This window comes from Gekko japonicus, unplaced genomic scaffold (genome assembly GCF_001447785.1).
Source record: "Gekko japonicus isolate JY-2015 unplaced genomic scaffold, Gekko_japonicus_V1.1 scaffold345, whole genome shotgun sequence".
Taxonomy (NCBI): domain Eukaryota; kingdom Metazoa; phylum Chordata; class Lepidosauria; order Squamata; family Gekkonidae; genus Gekko; species Gekko japonicus.
In genome coordinates, this window is record NW_015173684.1 from 245,652 (window position 1) to 258,233 (window position 12,582).

General features: G+C 47.5%; 1 protein-coding gene across 1 annotated transcript in view; it reads right to left on the reverse strand.

The window, feature by feature from the left end:
- Positions 1–10,438: 10,438 nt before the first annotated feature.
- Positions 10,439–12,582, reverse strand: part of LOC107120399 (dehydrogenase/reductase SDR family member 7-like) — a 29,165-nt gene continuing 27,021 nt past the window's right edge. Inside the window, exons 6-7 of the mRNA XM_015423086.1 lie at positions 11,932–12,147; positions 10,439–10,741 (exon numbers count right to left, since the gene is read on the reverse strand). Of these exons, the coding sequence (XP_015278572.1) occupies positions 10,718–10,741; positions 11,932–12,147 (240 nt within the window). The 3' untranslated portion in view covers positions 10,439–10,717. The remainder of the gene's footprint in view (positions 10,742–11,931; positions 12,148–12,582) is intronic.

Genomic DNA, 12,582 nt, shown 5'->3' on the forward strand with positions numbered 1-12,582 from the left:
ATAAATAGGGACCACTTCGGTGGGAAGGTAACAGCCTTCCGTGCGCCTTGGTGTTTAGTCATGCCGGCCACGTGACCACGGAAACATCTTCGGACAGCGCTGGCTCTTCGGCTTGGAAACGGAGATGAGCACCGCAACCCTAGAGTCGGATTCGACTGGCTTTCGAGCAAGGGAGACCTTTACTTTACTTTAGGGAGCAAAGCCCGTTGTGGATGAAGACAACGAGCTCTAGAAAGGTAGGTAGGGTGGGTGATAGATTAGATGAGTTGAGAGAGAGAGAGAGAGAGAGAGAGAGAGAGAGAGAGGAAGGAAGGAAGAAGGGTGAGGGGGGGAGACAGACAGGCAGAGATGGAGGGAGGATGAAGGGGGGGGAGAAGTCAAAGTGTTGGGAGGGAGAGAGAGAGGGAAAGAATGAAGGAAGATAGGGAGAAAGGAAGAGAGAGTGAAGGGGGGTAGTGGCGAAAACGTGCCCGCGGTGGGCGGCTTGCCGGTGCCGCCCCTCGCCTGCTCCCCCCCCCCAAAGGCTGTGGAAGTGGGGGGGTGGAGTGGCTGAAACGGGCCTACGGCGGCGGTCACAGGGGGGGGAGGCGCAAAAGGTTCCCCCGCCTCCCTGAGCCCCCGGGGTGGTGGCCTTCCACTCCTAGGGGCAAATGGTGCCTCTCACCTCTGATGTCCGAGCAGTGGCTCACAAAAGTTCCTAACTGTTAAGTATGCAACTCAACAACAAGGTAAGTAACAAGTGAATCAGCTTTACTGAGAACTTCCAAAGATCACACAGCATCAGACAACACACGACAAAACAACAGTGGAGCATAGCTCCTTTTAAACTCTTCCGGGCTGGGGTAGCCACGCCCTCACACAGTTAACATCCAATAAGGACCAATCGTTTGTCTTCCCTCCAGCACAGACTCTTACATTTCATTGGTTACTGTACATGCTTCAGCCAATGGTGTTGTTCCAGATTAGAATCCGGCTGAGGTTTCAACCTTACCATTACATGATAATGGATAAGACACAACACTAATCTGTCACAAATGTTGTTAGTCTTTAAGCTGCTACTGTGGGCCGTGGTGGCTCCGTGGTTAAGATGCTGAACTGCAGACTGGAAGGTCAGTAGTTTGGCAGTTTGAGACCCGAGTGTGCCGCATGACGGAGTGAGCTCCTGTCTCTGGTCCCAACTCCTGCCAACCTAGCAGTTCAAAAGCAAGAAATTGCAAGTAGATAAATAGGTACTGCTTTGGATTGGAAGGGAACGGTGTTCCGTGCGCCTCAGTGTCTAGTCATGCTGGCCACATGACCACGGAGACGTCTTCGGACAGTGCTGGCTCTTCGGCTTGGAAACGGAAATGAGCACCGCATCCCTAGAGTCGGATTCGACTGGCTTCCGACCAAGGGAAACCTTTACCTTTGCTATTGGACTCTTACTTTTTTCTACTGTACCGCTTAATGTGTCATGTGAATACTTACGCTATTCTTCTGTTTCTTTCTGGTGGCTCCAGACTTCTAAAATCCCAGTGAATTATTCAAGAGGGCTTCTCCATGCAGATAATAGGGGTACTGCTGATTCCCAAAGTCACTTGGACAAATTAGTAGGGTCTGTGGTCTATGCCATTGTGTATAGCTTGCTGAAACGAGCAGCCTAATATGGAATTTTGCATCATTTGATGTGTCGTGTTAACACGCTTTGCTTCAGTTCTGTGCTTAGACTTCTGGTTGGTTCTACAAGCCTACTCCTTTTGCAGTGTTTACTGAATTCCAATCCTGTTGATCGCCATGACTCACTCTGTGTAATCCGCCCTGAGTCCCTGTGAGAAAGTCTGAAGTATAAATAACGTCAACAAATAAAATAAAATAATAGAGGCTTAATGTGTAGAAATTGAGAGGGGATGCTTTAGCAGGAAGGAAAATAGCGTCATCTGGCAAATAATATCCCATTCAGTCTCTGTTAAAAGGGTGGGACTTTTCCACTCCAGGCAGCTGGCAACCCGACTAAAGCAGTGGTTGATTGGGGCTTTAAAGATCTGTTTGGGTTCTCCCTTCTTCCAAACGGGAAACTTTCATGACATTGCATGAAGTTGACACCAGGTGGTGCTCTTATTCGCCTATTGTACCTCCCACCCATTTAAAAAAATACAATTCCGTTTTCCTGTCTGGTATCAGCACCCTCCTTATGAAGTGTGTATGAATTAGTAGCCCACTGTAATGTGTCTAACATGGATTATCCAGGCGCACGGGTGGGCTGCTGGGAGGCTCGTAAAAGAGCAGAGAAATGAGCATGGTACAAATTCCATTGCAGTGAAAAAGGAATGTGCTTCAGCCAAAAGGGAGACTGCAGTCAGGAGATCGAGACGGGGAAAGGGAGCCGTGTGGGAGCTAGAAAAGATTCTCAAGCATAAGAATGTGTCACTGGTGACGGAGATCGAGATAATTCATGCTACAGTATCTGAGGCAGAACGGGGCTAGCCTACTCTGGGGGGGAGGACTTCAGTAGGGTATAATGCCACAGTCTGAGTTATATCTATTATCAGTCGCTGTCCAGAGTTCAAGTCCCTTGTTTGGTGTAGTGTTTAGGAACACTGACTCTAATCTGGGAGAACCGGGTGTGATTCCCCACTTCTCCTCATGCAGCTGCTGGTGAGACCTTGGGCCAGTCATAAGTTCTTTCGGAGCCGCTCTCTCACAAACAGTTCTCGAGAGAGCTCTCTCAGCCCCACTTACCTCACAGGGTGTCCTGTTGTGGGGAGGGGAAGGGAAAGGAGATTGTAAGCTGCTCTGAGACTCCTTTGGGTAGTGACGGGCGGGGGTATAAATCCGATCTCTGGATAAAGAATCGCTTCCTGCTCAATCCAATCTGTTAGTCTCTCAAGGAGCTGTGCCGCATATATTTTCCCTGGAATAGAGAGTAAGCTTATAGGGCGATAGTTGTGAGGTTCAGCCCTGTTGCCTTTCTTGTAAATTGGAACTATGATTGAGTGCCTCCACTCGGTTGGTATAGCACCAGAATTATTTATTAATGAAAAGATGGAAGCTAAACAAGAACCCCACCAAGTAGGGTTCATAAGGAATAATTCAGGAGGAATAAAATCCGGGCCGGGAGCTTTTCCTCGTTTCAAATGTTTTATTATATTAATTATTTGGCTAGGGGGGACCGCTGGCCAACTTCCAATGTTCTCAACTAAAGGGCTGGGTGCCATATGGTCGATCGATATGGGTTCCGTTGAGCTTTGAAGGAGGGCACTATAATGAGATATCCACTGAGATGGAGTTATATCTGCCTGGTGGTATGAGGGGGAGGAAGAGTTTTTAATTAGCTTCCAAAAAAAGAGTCCTGGCTGATTGAGTGTGGGAGAGGAACGGGCATTGTTTGACTGGGATTGCCTGTAATTGAGAGGAAGTGGAAGGGGCATTGTTTTGCCTGTGATTGAGTGCCTGGGTGAATTTGAATTTGAATAGCTGCTGCCTGACCTCTGCTGGGGGAGGCCTCTATTTAAGGAAGCACCTTGCCAGAGGCAGAGGAGACCAGCTGAGCTCTGAGCAGGAGCAGGAGAGAGAGCTGTGAGAGAGGTGAGTGGGTTTCTTTTACTTGCTTTCAGCTGAGAGAATTCAGCTAAGGATATTTTGTGGGAAAACTGTGTTTAGCAGTGTGTGGAAGCACTTAGAGTTCTTGCAGAGTCCTGGCTGATTGAGTGTGGGAGAGGAACGGGCATTGTTTGACTGGGATTGCCTGTAATTGAGAGGAAGTGGAAGGGGCATTGTTTTGCCTGTGATTGAGTGCCTGGGTGAATTTGAATTTGAATAGCTGCTGCCTGACCTCTGCTGGGGGAGGCCTCTATTTAAGGAAGCACCTTGCCAGAGGCAGAGGAGACCAGCTGAGCTCTGAGCAGGAGCAGGAGAGAGAGCTGTGAGAGAGGTGAGTGGGTTTCTTTTACTTGCTTTCAGCTGAGAGAATTCAGCTAAGGATATTTTGTGGGAAAACTGTGTTTAGCAGTGTGTGGAAGCACTTAGAGTTCTTGCAGAGTCCTGGCTGATTGAGTGTGGGAGAGGAACGGGCATTGTTTGACTGGGATTGCCTGTAATTGAGAGGAAGTGGAAGGGGCATTGTTTTGCCTGTGATTGAGTGCCTGGGTGAATTTGAATTTGAATAGCTGCTGCCTGACCTCTGCTGGGGGAGGCCTCTATTTAAGGAAGCACCTTGCCAGAGGCAGAGGAGACCAGCTGAGCTCTGAGCAGGAGCAGGAGAGAGAGCTGTGAGAGAGGTGAGTGGGTTTCTTTTACTTGCTTTCAGCTGAGAGAATTCAGCTAAGGATATTTTGTGGGAAAACTGTGTTTAGCAGTGTGTGGAAGCACTTAGAGTTCTTGCAGAGTCCTGGCTGATTGAGTGTGGGAGAGGAACGGGCATTGTTTGACTGGGATTGCCTGTAATTGAGAGGAAGTGGAAGGGGCATTGTTTTGCCTGTGATTGAGTGCCTGGGTGAATTTGAATTTGAATAGCTGCTGCCTGACCTCTGCTGGGGGAGGCCTCTATTTAAGGAAGCACCTTGGCAGAGGCACGAGCCTCTGGCACGAGCCGAAGGGTGAGCTAAAGGGCTCTTTGCCTGTGGCTCTTAGCCTAGGGACTCTTAGACTAGGGGCGCTGTAAGAAGCCCAAAAAGAGCCAGAAAGACAAGGCCCTAGGCTCTTTGTCTTTCCCGTAAAATAATTTGACTTGATAACAAAACCCACATAAATACCAAGGGTTTAAAAGGGGGATTATATTTATTTATTTTAAAAGAATTATGAAGCCAGAATGCCAGCAGGGGGTTGGGGGCTATCCAGTGTTTTGCACGGAGTGTCACATGTATGACTATCTGCCCACTGGGCAGAAGTCTTGGGTGTGTCCTCGGTGCAAGGAGCTCCTGGTTCTCAGGGAACGTGTGTGCTCCCTTGAGGCCAAGGTGGCTGACCTGGAGAAGCAGAGACAGTCAGCTAGGCACACAGAAAAGACTCTCGGGGACTTGTTAGCTTCGTCCCACTCTGGATCTGGCAGCCCCGCTGCTGTCAGGGAGCATGAGGGTCTAGGGGAAACAGGGCACCATGCTGAGGATAAGGGGAATGTGCCCTCAGAAGGGACCTCTTCCCCAGCTGGTGAGCGGCTCTCCTTTTGCACCAAGGAACCATCCCTGAGCAGGGTGGGAGGGGGGCTCTTGGTAGTGGGTGATTCGATCCTTAGGCAGGTAGACAGCTGGGTGGCGAACCCGCGTACTGACCGTATGGTGACTTGCCTGCCTGGTGCGAAGGTAGCGGACATTACGCGTGTTTTAGATAGGCTGGTAGATAGTGCTGGGGAGGAGCCAGTGGTCGTGGTGCATGTCGGCACCAACGATGTGGGGAAATGCAGTCGTGAGGTCCTGGAGGAGAAATTTAGGCTGCTGGGCAGGAAACTTAGGTCCAGGACCTCCAAGGTAGCCTTCTCAGAAGTGTTACCTGTTCCACGCGCAGGGCCGGAGAGACAGGCAGAGATCAGGAGTCTCAATGCGTGGATGAGACGATGGTGTAGGGGGGAAGGGTTCAGGTTTGTTAGGCACTGGGATACTTTTTGGAACAAGAGGGAGCTGTACAGGCGAGACGGTCTCCACTTGTCCCGAGAAGGAACCAGGCTGCTGGCACTTAAAATCAAAAAGGTGGCAGAGCAGCTTTTAAACTGAATATTGGGGGAAAGCCGACAGGAGATGAAAAGTCTCTGGTTCGGGTTGGCTCATCTGAGAGAGGTGAGGGGGTACCGGTTGCTTTTCTACAGGGAGGTGGATTGAAATTGTCCACAGAGGCCATGGCTGGTGACATGGACTGCCGGACAACGACTCGAGATAGCAAGAGGAAGGATGCAGGCTTAACTTGTAAGGGAAATTACAGCTGTTTCTATACAAATGCTAGAAGTGTCCGAGGTAAAATCGGGGAGTTGGAGTGCTTGGTGTCGGAGGGAAAAATAGACATTGTGGGTATTTCTGAAACTTGGTGGGATGAGGAAAATCAGTGGGACACAGTGATTCCCGGTTATATATTATATCGGAAGGATAGGGGGGGAAGGGTTGGAGGTGGGGTAGCTCTGTATGTCAGAGAGGGTATAAAGTCTAGAAAGATTGAGAGGCTAAGTGAATTGGATTCGCTTCTGGAAGTTCTATGGGTTGAAATAGGGGGGCCAAAAGGAAACTTAACACTGGGAGTTTGTTATCGCCCACCAGATCAAAAGATAGAGGAGGATTATAAAATGATGAATGCCTTAAAGATAGCAACTAGACAAAAACACTGTGTAATAATAGGTGATTTTAACTACCCACACATTGATTGGGTCAATATGTGTTCTAGTCGGGAAAAAGAGATTGAGTTTCTAGACACTCTAAATGACTGTGCTATGGAGCAGATGGTCACGGAACCTACCAGGGGAGAGGCGATCCTTGATTTGGTCCTAAGTAACACTCAAGACCTGGTGAGAGATGTAAAAGTGATTGCACCGCTTGGAAACAGTGATCATAATGTTGTTGAGTTCATCATTTGTACAAATAGAGAATTGGCCAAAAAGACTCACACAACCATTTTTAACTTTAAAAGGGGTAATTTCTCTGATATGAGGGGACACGTGGGGAGGAAACTGAAAGGAAAAGTAGAAAGGGTCAAAACAATTGGGGAAGCTTGGGATCTATTTAAAACTACGATCCTAGAAGCTCAAAAAATATATATTCCGCAGGTTAGGAAAGGCACAAACAGGTATAGGAAAAAGCCTGCATGGTTAACAAACAGAGTAATGGAGGCTGTAAAAAGTAAAAAGAATTCCTTTAAGCAGTGGAAAGCTAGTCACAGTGAGGCTGATAAAACGGAACACAGGCTATGGCAAATAAAATGCAAGTCTGAGGTCAGGCAGGCAAAAAGGGAATATGAGGAGCATATAGCAAAAAACGTAAAAACCAACAATAAAACTTTCTTCAAATACATTAGAAACAGGAAACCAGCCAGGGAGGCAGTGGGGCCCTTGGACGACCAAGGGGTAAAAGGAGTATTGAAGGATGATAGGGAAATGGCTGAGAAGCTAAATGCATTTTTTGCCTCCGTCTTCACTGTGGAAGATGAGAAGTGCTTGCCCACTCCAGAACCACTGATTTCAGGAGGGGTGTTGGAAGACCTGAGTCAGATTGAGGTGATGAGAGAGGAGGTCCTAAAACTGATAGACAACTTAAAAACTGATAAATCACCAGGCCCAGATGGCATACATCCGAGAGTTCTGAAAGAACTCAAATGTGAACTTGTAGATCTCCTGACAAAGATATGTAATCTTTCCTTAAAATCTGCCTCCATTCCTGAGGATTGGAAGGTAGCTAATGTCACTCCCATCTTTAAAAAGGGTTCCAGAGGAGATCCGGGAAATTACAGGCCAGTCAGTCTGACGTCGATACCGGGTAAATTGGTGGAAACCATTATTAAGGAAAGAATTAGTAGGCACATAGATGAACAAAACCTATTGAGGCAGACTCAACATGGGTTCTGTAAGGGAAGATCTTGTCTCACTAACCTGTTAGTGTTCTTTGAGGGGGTGAACAAACATGTGGACAAGGGGGATCCAATAGATATTATTTACCTTGACTTCCAGAAAGCTTTTGATAAAGTTCCTCATCAAAGGCTCCTAAGTAAGCTCAAAAATCATGGGATAGAAGGACAAGTCCTTTTATGGATCAAAAACTGGCTAGTTCATAGAAAACAGAGAGTGAGTGTAGGTGGGCAATTTTCTCAGTGGAGGGTGGTAAGCAGTGGGGTACCGCAGGGATCAGTACTTGGTCCACTGCTTTTTAACTTGTTCATTAATGATTTGGAGATGGGAGTAAGCAGTGAAGTGGCTAAATTTGCGGATGATACAAAGTTGTTCGGGGTGGTGAAAACCAGTGAGGATTGTGAGGCACTCCAAAGGGATCTGTCAATTTTGGGCGAGTGGGCGTCAACATGGCAAATGGGGTTCAATGTGGCCAAGTGCAAGGTGATGCACATTGGAGCCAAAAATCCTAACTATAAATACACGTTGATGGGGTCTGAACTGGCAGAGACTGATCAAGAGAGAGATCTTGGAGTTGTAGTAGATAACTCACTGAAGATGTCGAGACAGTGTGTGACTGCAATAAAGAAGGCCAATGCTATGCTGGGGATTATTAGGAAGGGTATTGTAAACAGATCAGCCAATATCATAATGCCGCTATATAAATCAATGGTGCGACCTCATTTGGAATACTGTGTGCAGTTCTGGTCACCACACCTTAAAAAGGATATTATAGCTTTGGAAAAAGTGCAGAAAAGGGCAACTCGAATGATAAAAGGGTTGGAACACTTTCCCTATGAGGAAAGGTTAGTGCTTAGGGCTCTTTAGCTTGGAGAAACGACGACTGAGGGGTGACATGATTGAGGTTTATAAGATTATGCATGGGATAGAGCAGGTAGAGAAAGAGGTACTTTTCTCCCTTTCTCACAATACAAGAACTCGTGGGCACTCCATGAAATTGCTGAGCGGTCGGGTTAGAACCGATAAAAGGAAGTACTTCTTCATCCAAAGAGTGATGAACACATGGAATTCACTGCCACAGGAGGTGGCGGCGGCTACAAGCATGGATGGCTTCAAGAGGGAATTAGATAGGCATATGGAGCAGAGGTTCATCAGTGGCTATTAGCCACAAGGTATAGGTAGGGGCTCTGGGGCAAGTGATGCTCTGTCTTCTTGGTGCTTGGGGGGGGGGGCAACAGTGGGAGGGCTTCTAATGTCCTGGCCCCACTGGTGGACCTCCTGATGGCACTGGTATTTCTGGCCACTGTGTGACACAGAGTGTTGGACTGGATGGGCCTTTGGCCTGATCCAACATTGGCGTCTCTTATGTTCTTATCTTCCTGACAGAAGAGAGGACCAGCCAATCAAAACTCTGAACCAAGAAGTGGCGGGAGGAATGGATCTCCGTGGCAGACCGATGGGCCAGTCTGATAATTAATGAAGGGTTGGGGGTGCCCTGCGGTCGGTCAACCACTGAAGTTATGTCCTCGTCCCGTCCTGCCCAGGCAGTTCAGATCTGCCCCTCAAGCCCTGCTCTTCCTCTGTGCCTCCACCAGTGAGGAGGGTGGTGAGTGGATGTCGAAGCAAGATACAGAAAAATAACACCTAAAGCTGTTGAATTCTTTATTGTACGATCATAGGTGAAGGTAAAGGTTCCCTTGCTCGAAAGCCAGTCGAATCCGACTCTAGGGTTGCGGTGCTCATCTCCGTTTCCAAGCCGAAGAGCCAGCGCTGTACGAAGACATTTCCGTGGTCATGTGGCTGGCGTGACTAAACACCAAGGTGCACGGAACGCTGTTACCTTCCCACCGAAGTGGTACCTATTTATCTACTTGCGATTTCTTGCTTTCGAACTGCTAGCGACACACCCCTAATGTAGCCAATCCTCCAAGAGCTTACAGTAGCTCCTGTAAGAAGAGCTCTGTAAGCTCTTGGAGGATTGGCTACATTAGGGGTGTGTGGCCTAATATGCAAAGGAGTTCCTGCTACAAAAAGAGCCCTGTTAATACTTCAGAGGTAGAAGGTATAACATTGAAAATTTGTGTGTGGCCCAAGGCATTGCTGTTTGGGAAAATGCCTTGGGAGGGGGTATAGGGGTATGAAAAGTCTACAGAAGGGGTCCCCAACGCGGTGCCCCTGGGCACCGTGGCACCAGATGACTCCTTTTCTGACACCCACCAAGTGTTTTAGAAAGTGGGTGGGGGCCAGGTGACGCTTTCGCCCAGCACACCTTCTGACTGACTCTGTAGATCTTGAAAAACATTGCTTTGGCGGTGGCAGCTGCCACCACTCTACAAGGATCTTCATTGTGTGAATGAAGTAGTTTTAAACAATATTTTCGTTGAAAAAGGCATCTTGTTTAAGCAGAGCTTCTCTGTCTGAAGTCCTGAAGTGTTACTCTTAGAGTTAAGCATAACCTCACTCCCGGACATTCTCTGGTCAGCTCCGCCTCCTGCAGTAGCCATTTTGTGCTTGTGCCCGCCACCCTGTGTCAGAATTCCAAAGAAGAGGAGGAGAAGGAAGGTGATTGGATTTATACCCTGCCCTTCACTCAGAGTCTCAGAGCGGCTTACAAACTCCTTTCCCTTCCCCTCCCCACAACAGGCACCCTGTGTGGGAGGTGGGGCTGAGACAGCTCTTGAGAGGAACTACCCTTCCAAGGACAGCTCTGACAGAACTATGGCTTGCCCAAGGTCATCCAGCAGCTGCAAGTGGGGGCGTGGGGAATCAAACCCGGTTCTCCCAGATTAGAGTCCGCACACGTAACCACAACACCAAACTGGTGTCGGCTCAGAAAGATTGGGCAATCCCAGTCTACATTAAGACAGTCTCTGTTCAATGGAAGGACAGCAGCGGTGGAGATCAGGGGTAAATATAGTGTGTGTGTGTGTGTGTGTGTGTGTGTGTTTATATATATAAAAATAAAAGAACAATTTTTGGCTATCGGTTTGACCATATCAAACAGCATCCTATACAGAAACTTATTCAAAGGTATACATTAAAACCAGCGTGATATGTGTCAGATTATATAGCAGCCAGAAGTAAAGTTACACATTTAAACAAAAAACAAAACAAAACTTGAAGCAGAGGAAGATGGTCACTTCTCTGTCTGATGCTGGTACTGGCGCAAAGGAGGAAGAGCATGCCTCCTCAGGAAGTCTTTTAGAAGAAAGAAGCATTTGCATCCTGCAAAAAGAACCAAAGACACAAAGTTCTGAGCTTGTTTCTCATACCATCAAGGTATGCATCCTAACTTTTGGCTAGTGACTATTTGTTTGTCTACTACAAGGAGCTGCGGTGGCTCAAGTGGTTCAGACGCTGAACTGCAGGCTGTGGAAGGTCAGTAGTTCAGCAGTTCGAGACCCGGGTGCCGCATGATGGAGTGAGTTCCCGTCTCTAGTTCCAGCTCCTGCCAACTTAGTAGTTCGAAAGCAAGAACTTGCAAGTAGATAAATAGGTACCACTTCGGTGGGAAGGTAACAGCGTTCCATGCACCTTGGTGTTTAGTCATGCCAGCCACATGACCACGGAAACGTCTTCGGACAGCGCTGGCTCTTCGGCTTTGAAACGGAGATGAGCACCGCAACCCTAAAGTCGGATTCGACTGGCTTTCGAGCAAGGGAACCTTTACCTTTACTACAAGTTAGTAGTACTCTAGAACTCTTATCAGGTGGGCAGGGAGGATTCTCGCAAACTAAATCATAGTTAGTGGGGGGTTGGCACCACCCTATGAGAAGAAGACCCTCTTTATTCAGCGCCTGGAATCTACATAGATAGAAATGGCTCTGATATTCAGAGGATTAGTGCCTCTGAATGTGGAGGTTCCCCTCAGTCACCACAGCTAGTAGCCATTGATGATGAAGAAGATATTGGATTTGTACCCCGCCTTTCACTTGGAGTTTCAGAGTAGCTTACAATCTCCTTCCCTTCCTCTTCCCACAACAGACACCATGTGAAGTAGGTGGGGGTGAGAGAGCTCTTTTGAGAATTGCTCTTGAGAGAACAGCTCTGAGCGAACTGTGACTGACCCAAGGTCACCCAGCTGGCTGCATGTATAGTACTGAGGATTCAAACCCGGTTCTCCAGATTAGACTCTGCTGCTCTTAACCACTACTGGCTCTAGACTTGTTCTTCATGAATCTATCTATCTAATCCCCCTTTAAAGCTGTTTATTCGTGTGGCCATCACAACATCCTCTGACAGCGAAATCCACATTTTAATCACTCTCTGAAGAGTGAGGTATAAATAAATGCAAAAATGCGAACAAGGCCAAATGCCAGCAATAGGTTTGGCAGTTAATTTAATTTACAGATTGCTTTGTCTGACATTACGCTCCAGGTTTATTGCACTATAGTCAGGTCAATAACTGAACATACCACTCCACTCTTGAAATTCTGGATTTGCTTTGGTCCCAAGAGGTTCAACAGCCACCAGGCCCAGGTGGGTGTGTACTGCCAGAGGTAATAGGCTGCCAGGTACGGTTGGTCACTAATCCAGGCTTCTTTCAGGTTGTTGACCAGGCTCACCAGTGTCAGTCGGACACAGCGTTCGGTTGTCATTTTACGAAACTGATCTCCGAAAGTGATGTGCTTCTGGGGGGGGGGGGGGGAGAGAAGAAGCTGCAGTAAACAATTTCTGTGCTCCCCACTTTCAGCAAGACCATCATAGTTTTGTGCACATTTCAAAAATTGTCCTCTGACCCCCAGAGATATCATAAGCCAGCTGTGAGGAACCCTTCTCAGGTAAAGGGAACCTCAGGAGCCCAAACCTTTCCTGACAGGTATGAAAGAATGGCACCAATAGCAGGGTTTAAAAATGAAATAAGAAGAACGATTTATTTGACTGAAAGGCAGGGGAATGGGGAACAGTTTTATGGGAACAAACAGTTGGCAACCAACAAGTGCCCGCTACAAACACTATAAACAATGTTTAGGCTTTCCCAAATTCAGGAAGAACTAATAAAAATTACAAACCCTATCAGAAGGTTCCTTACAATAAGCAGGCAGTTGTGATACTAGTGAATTTAT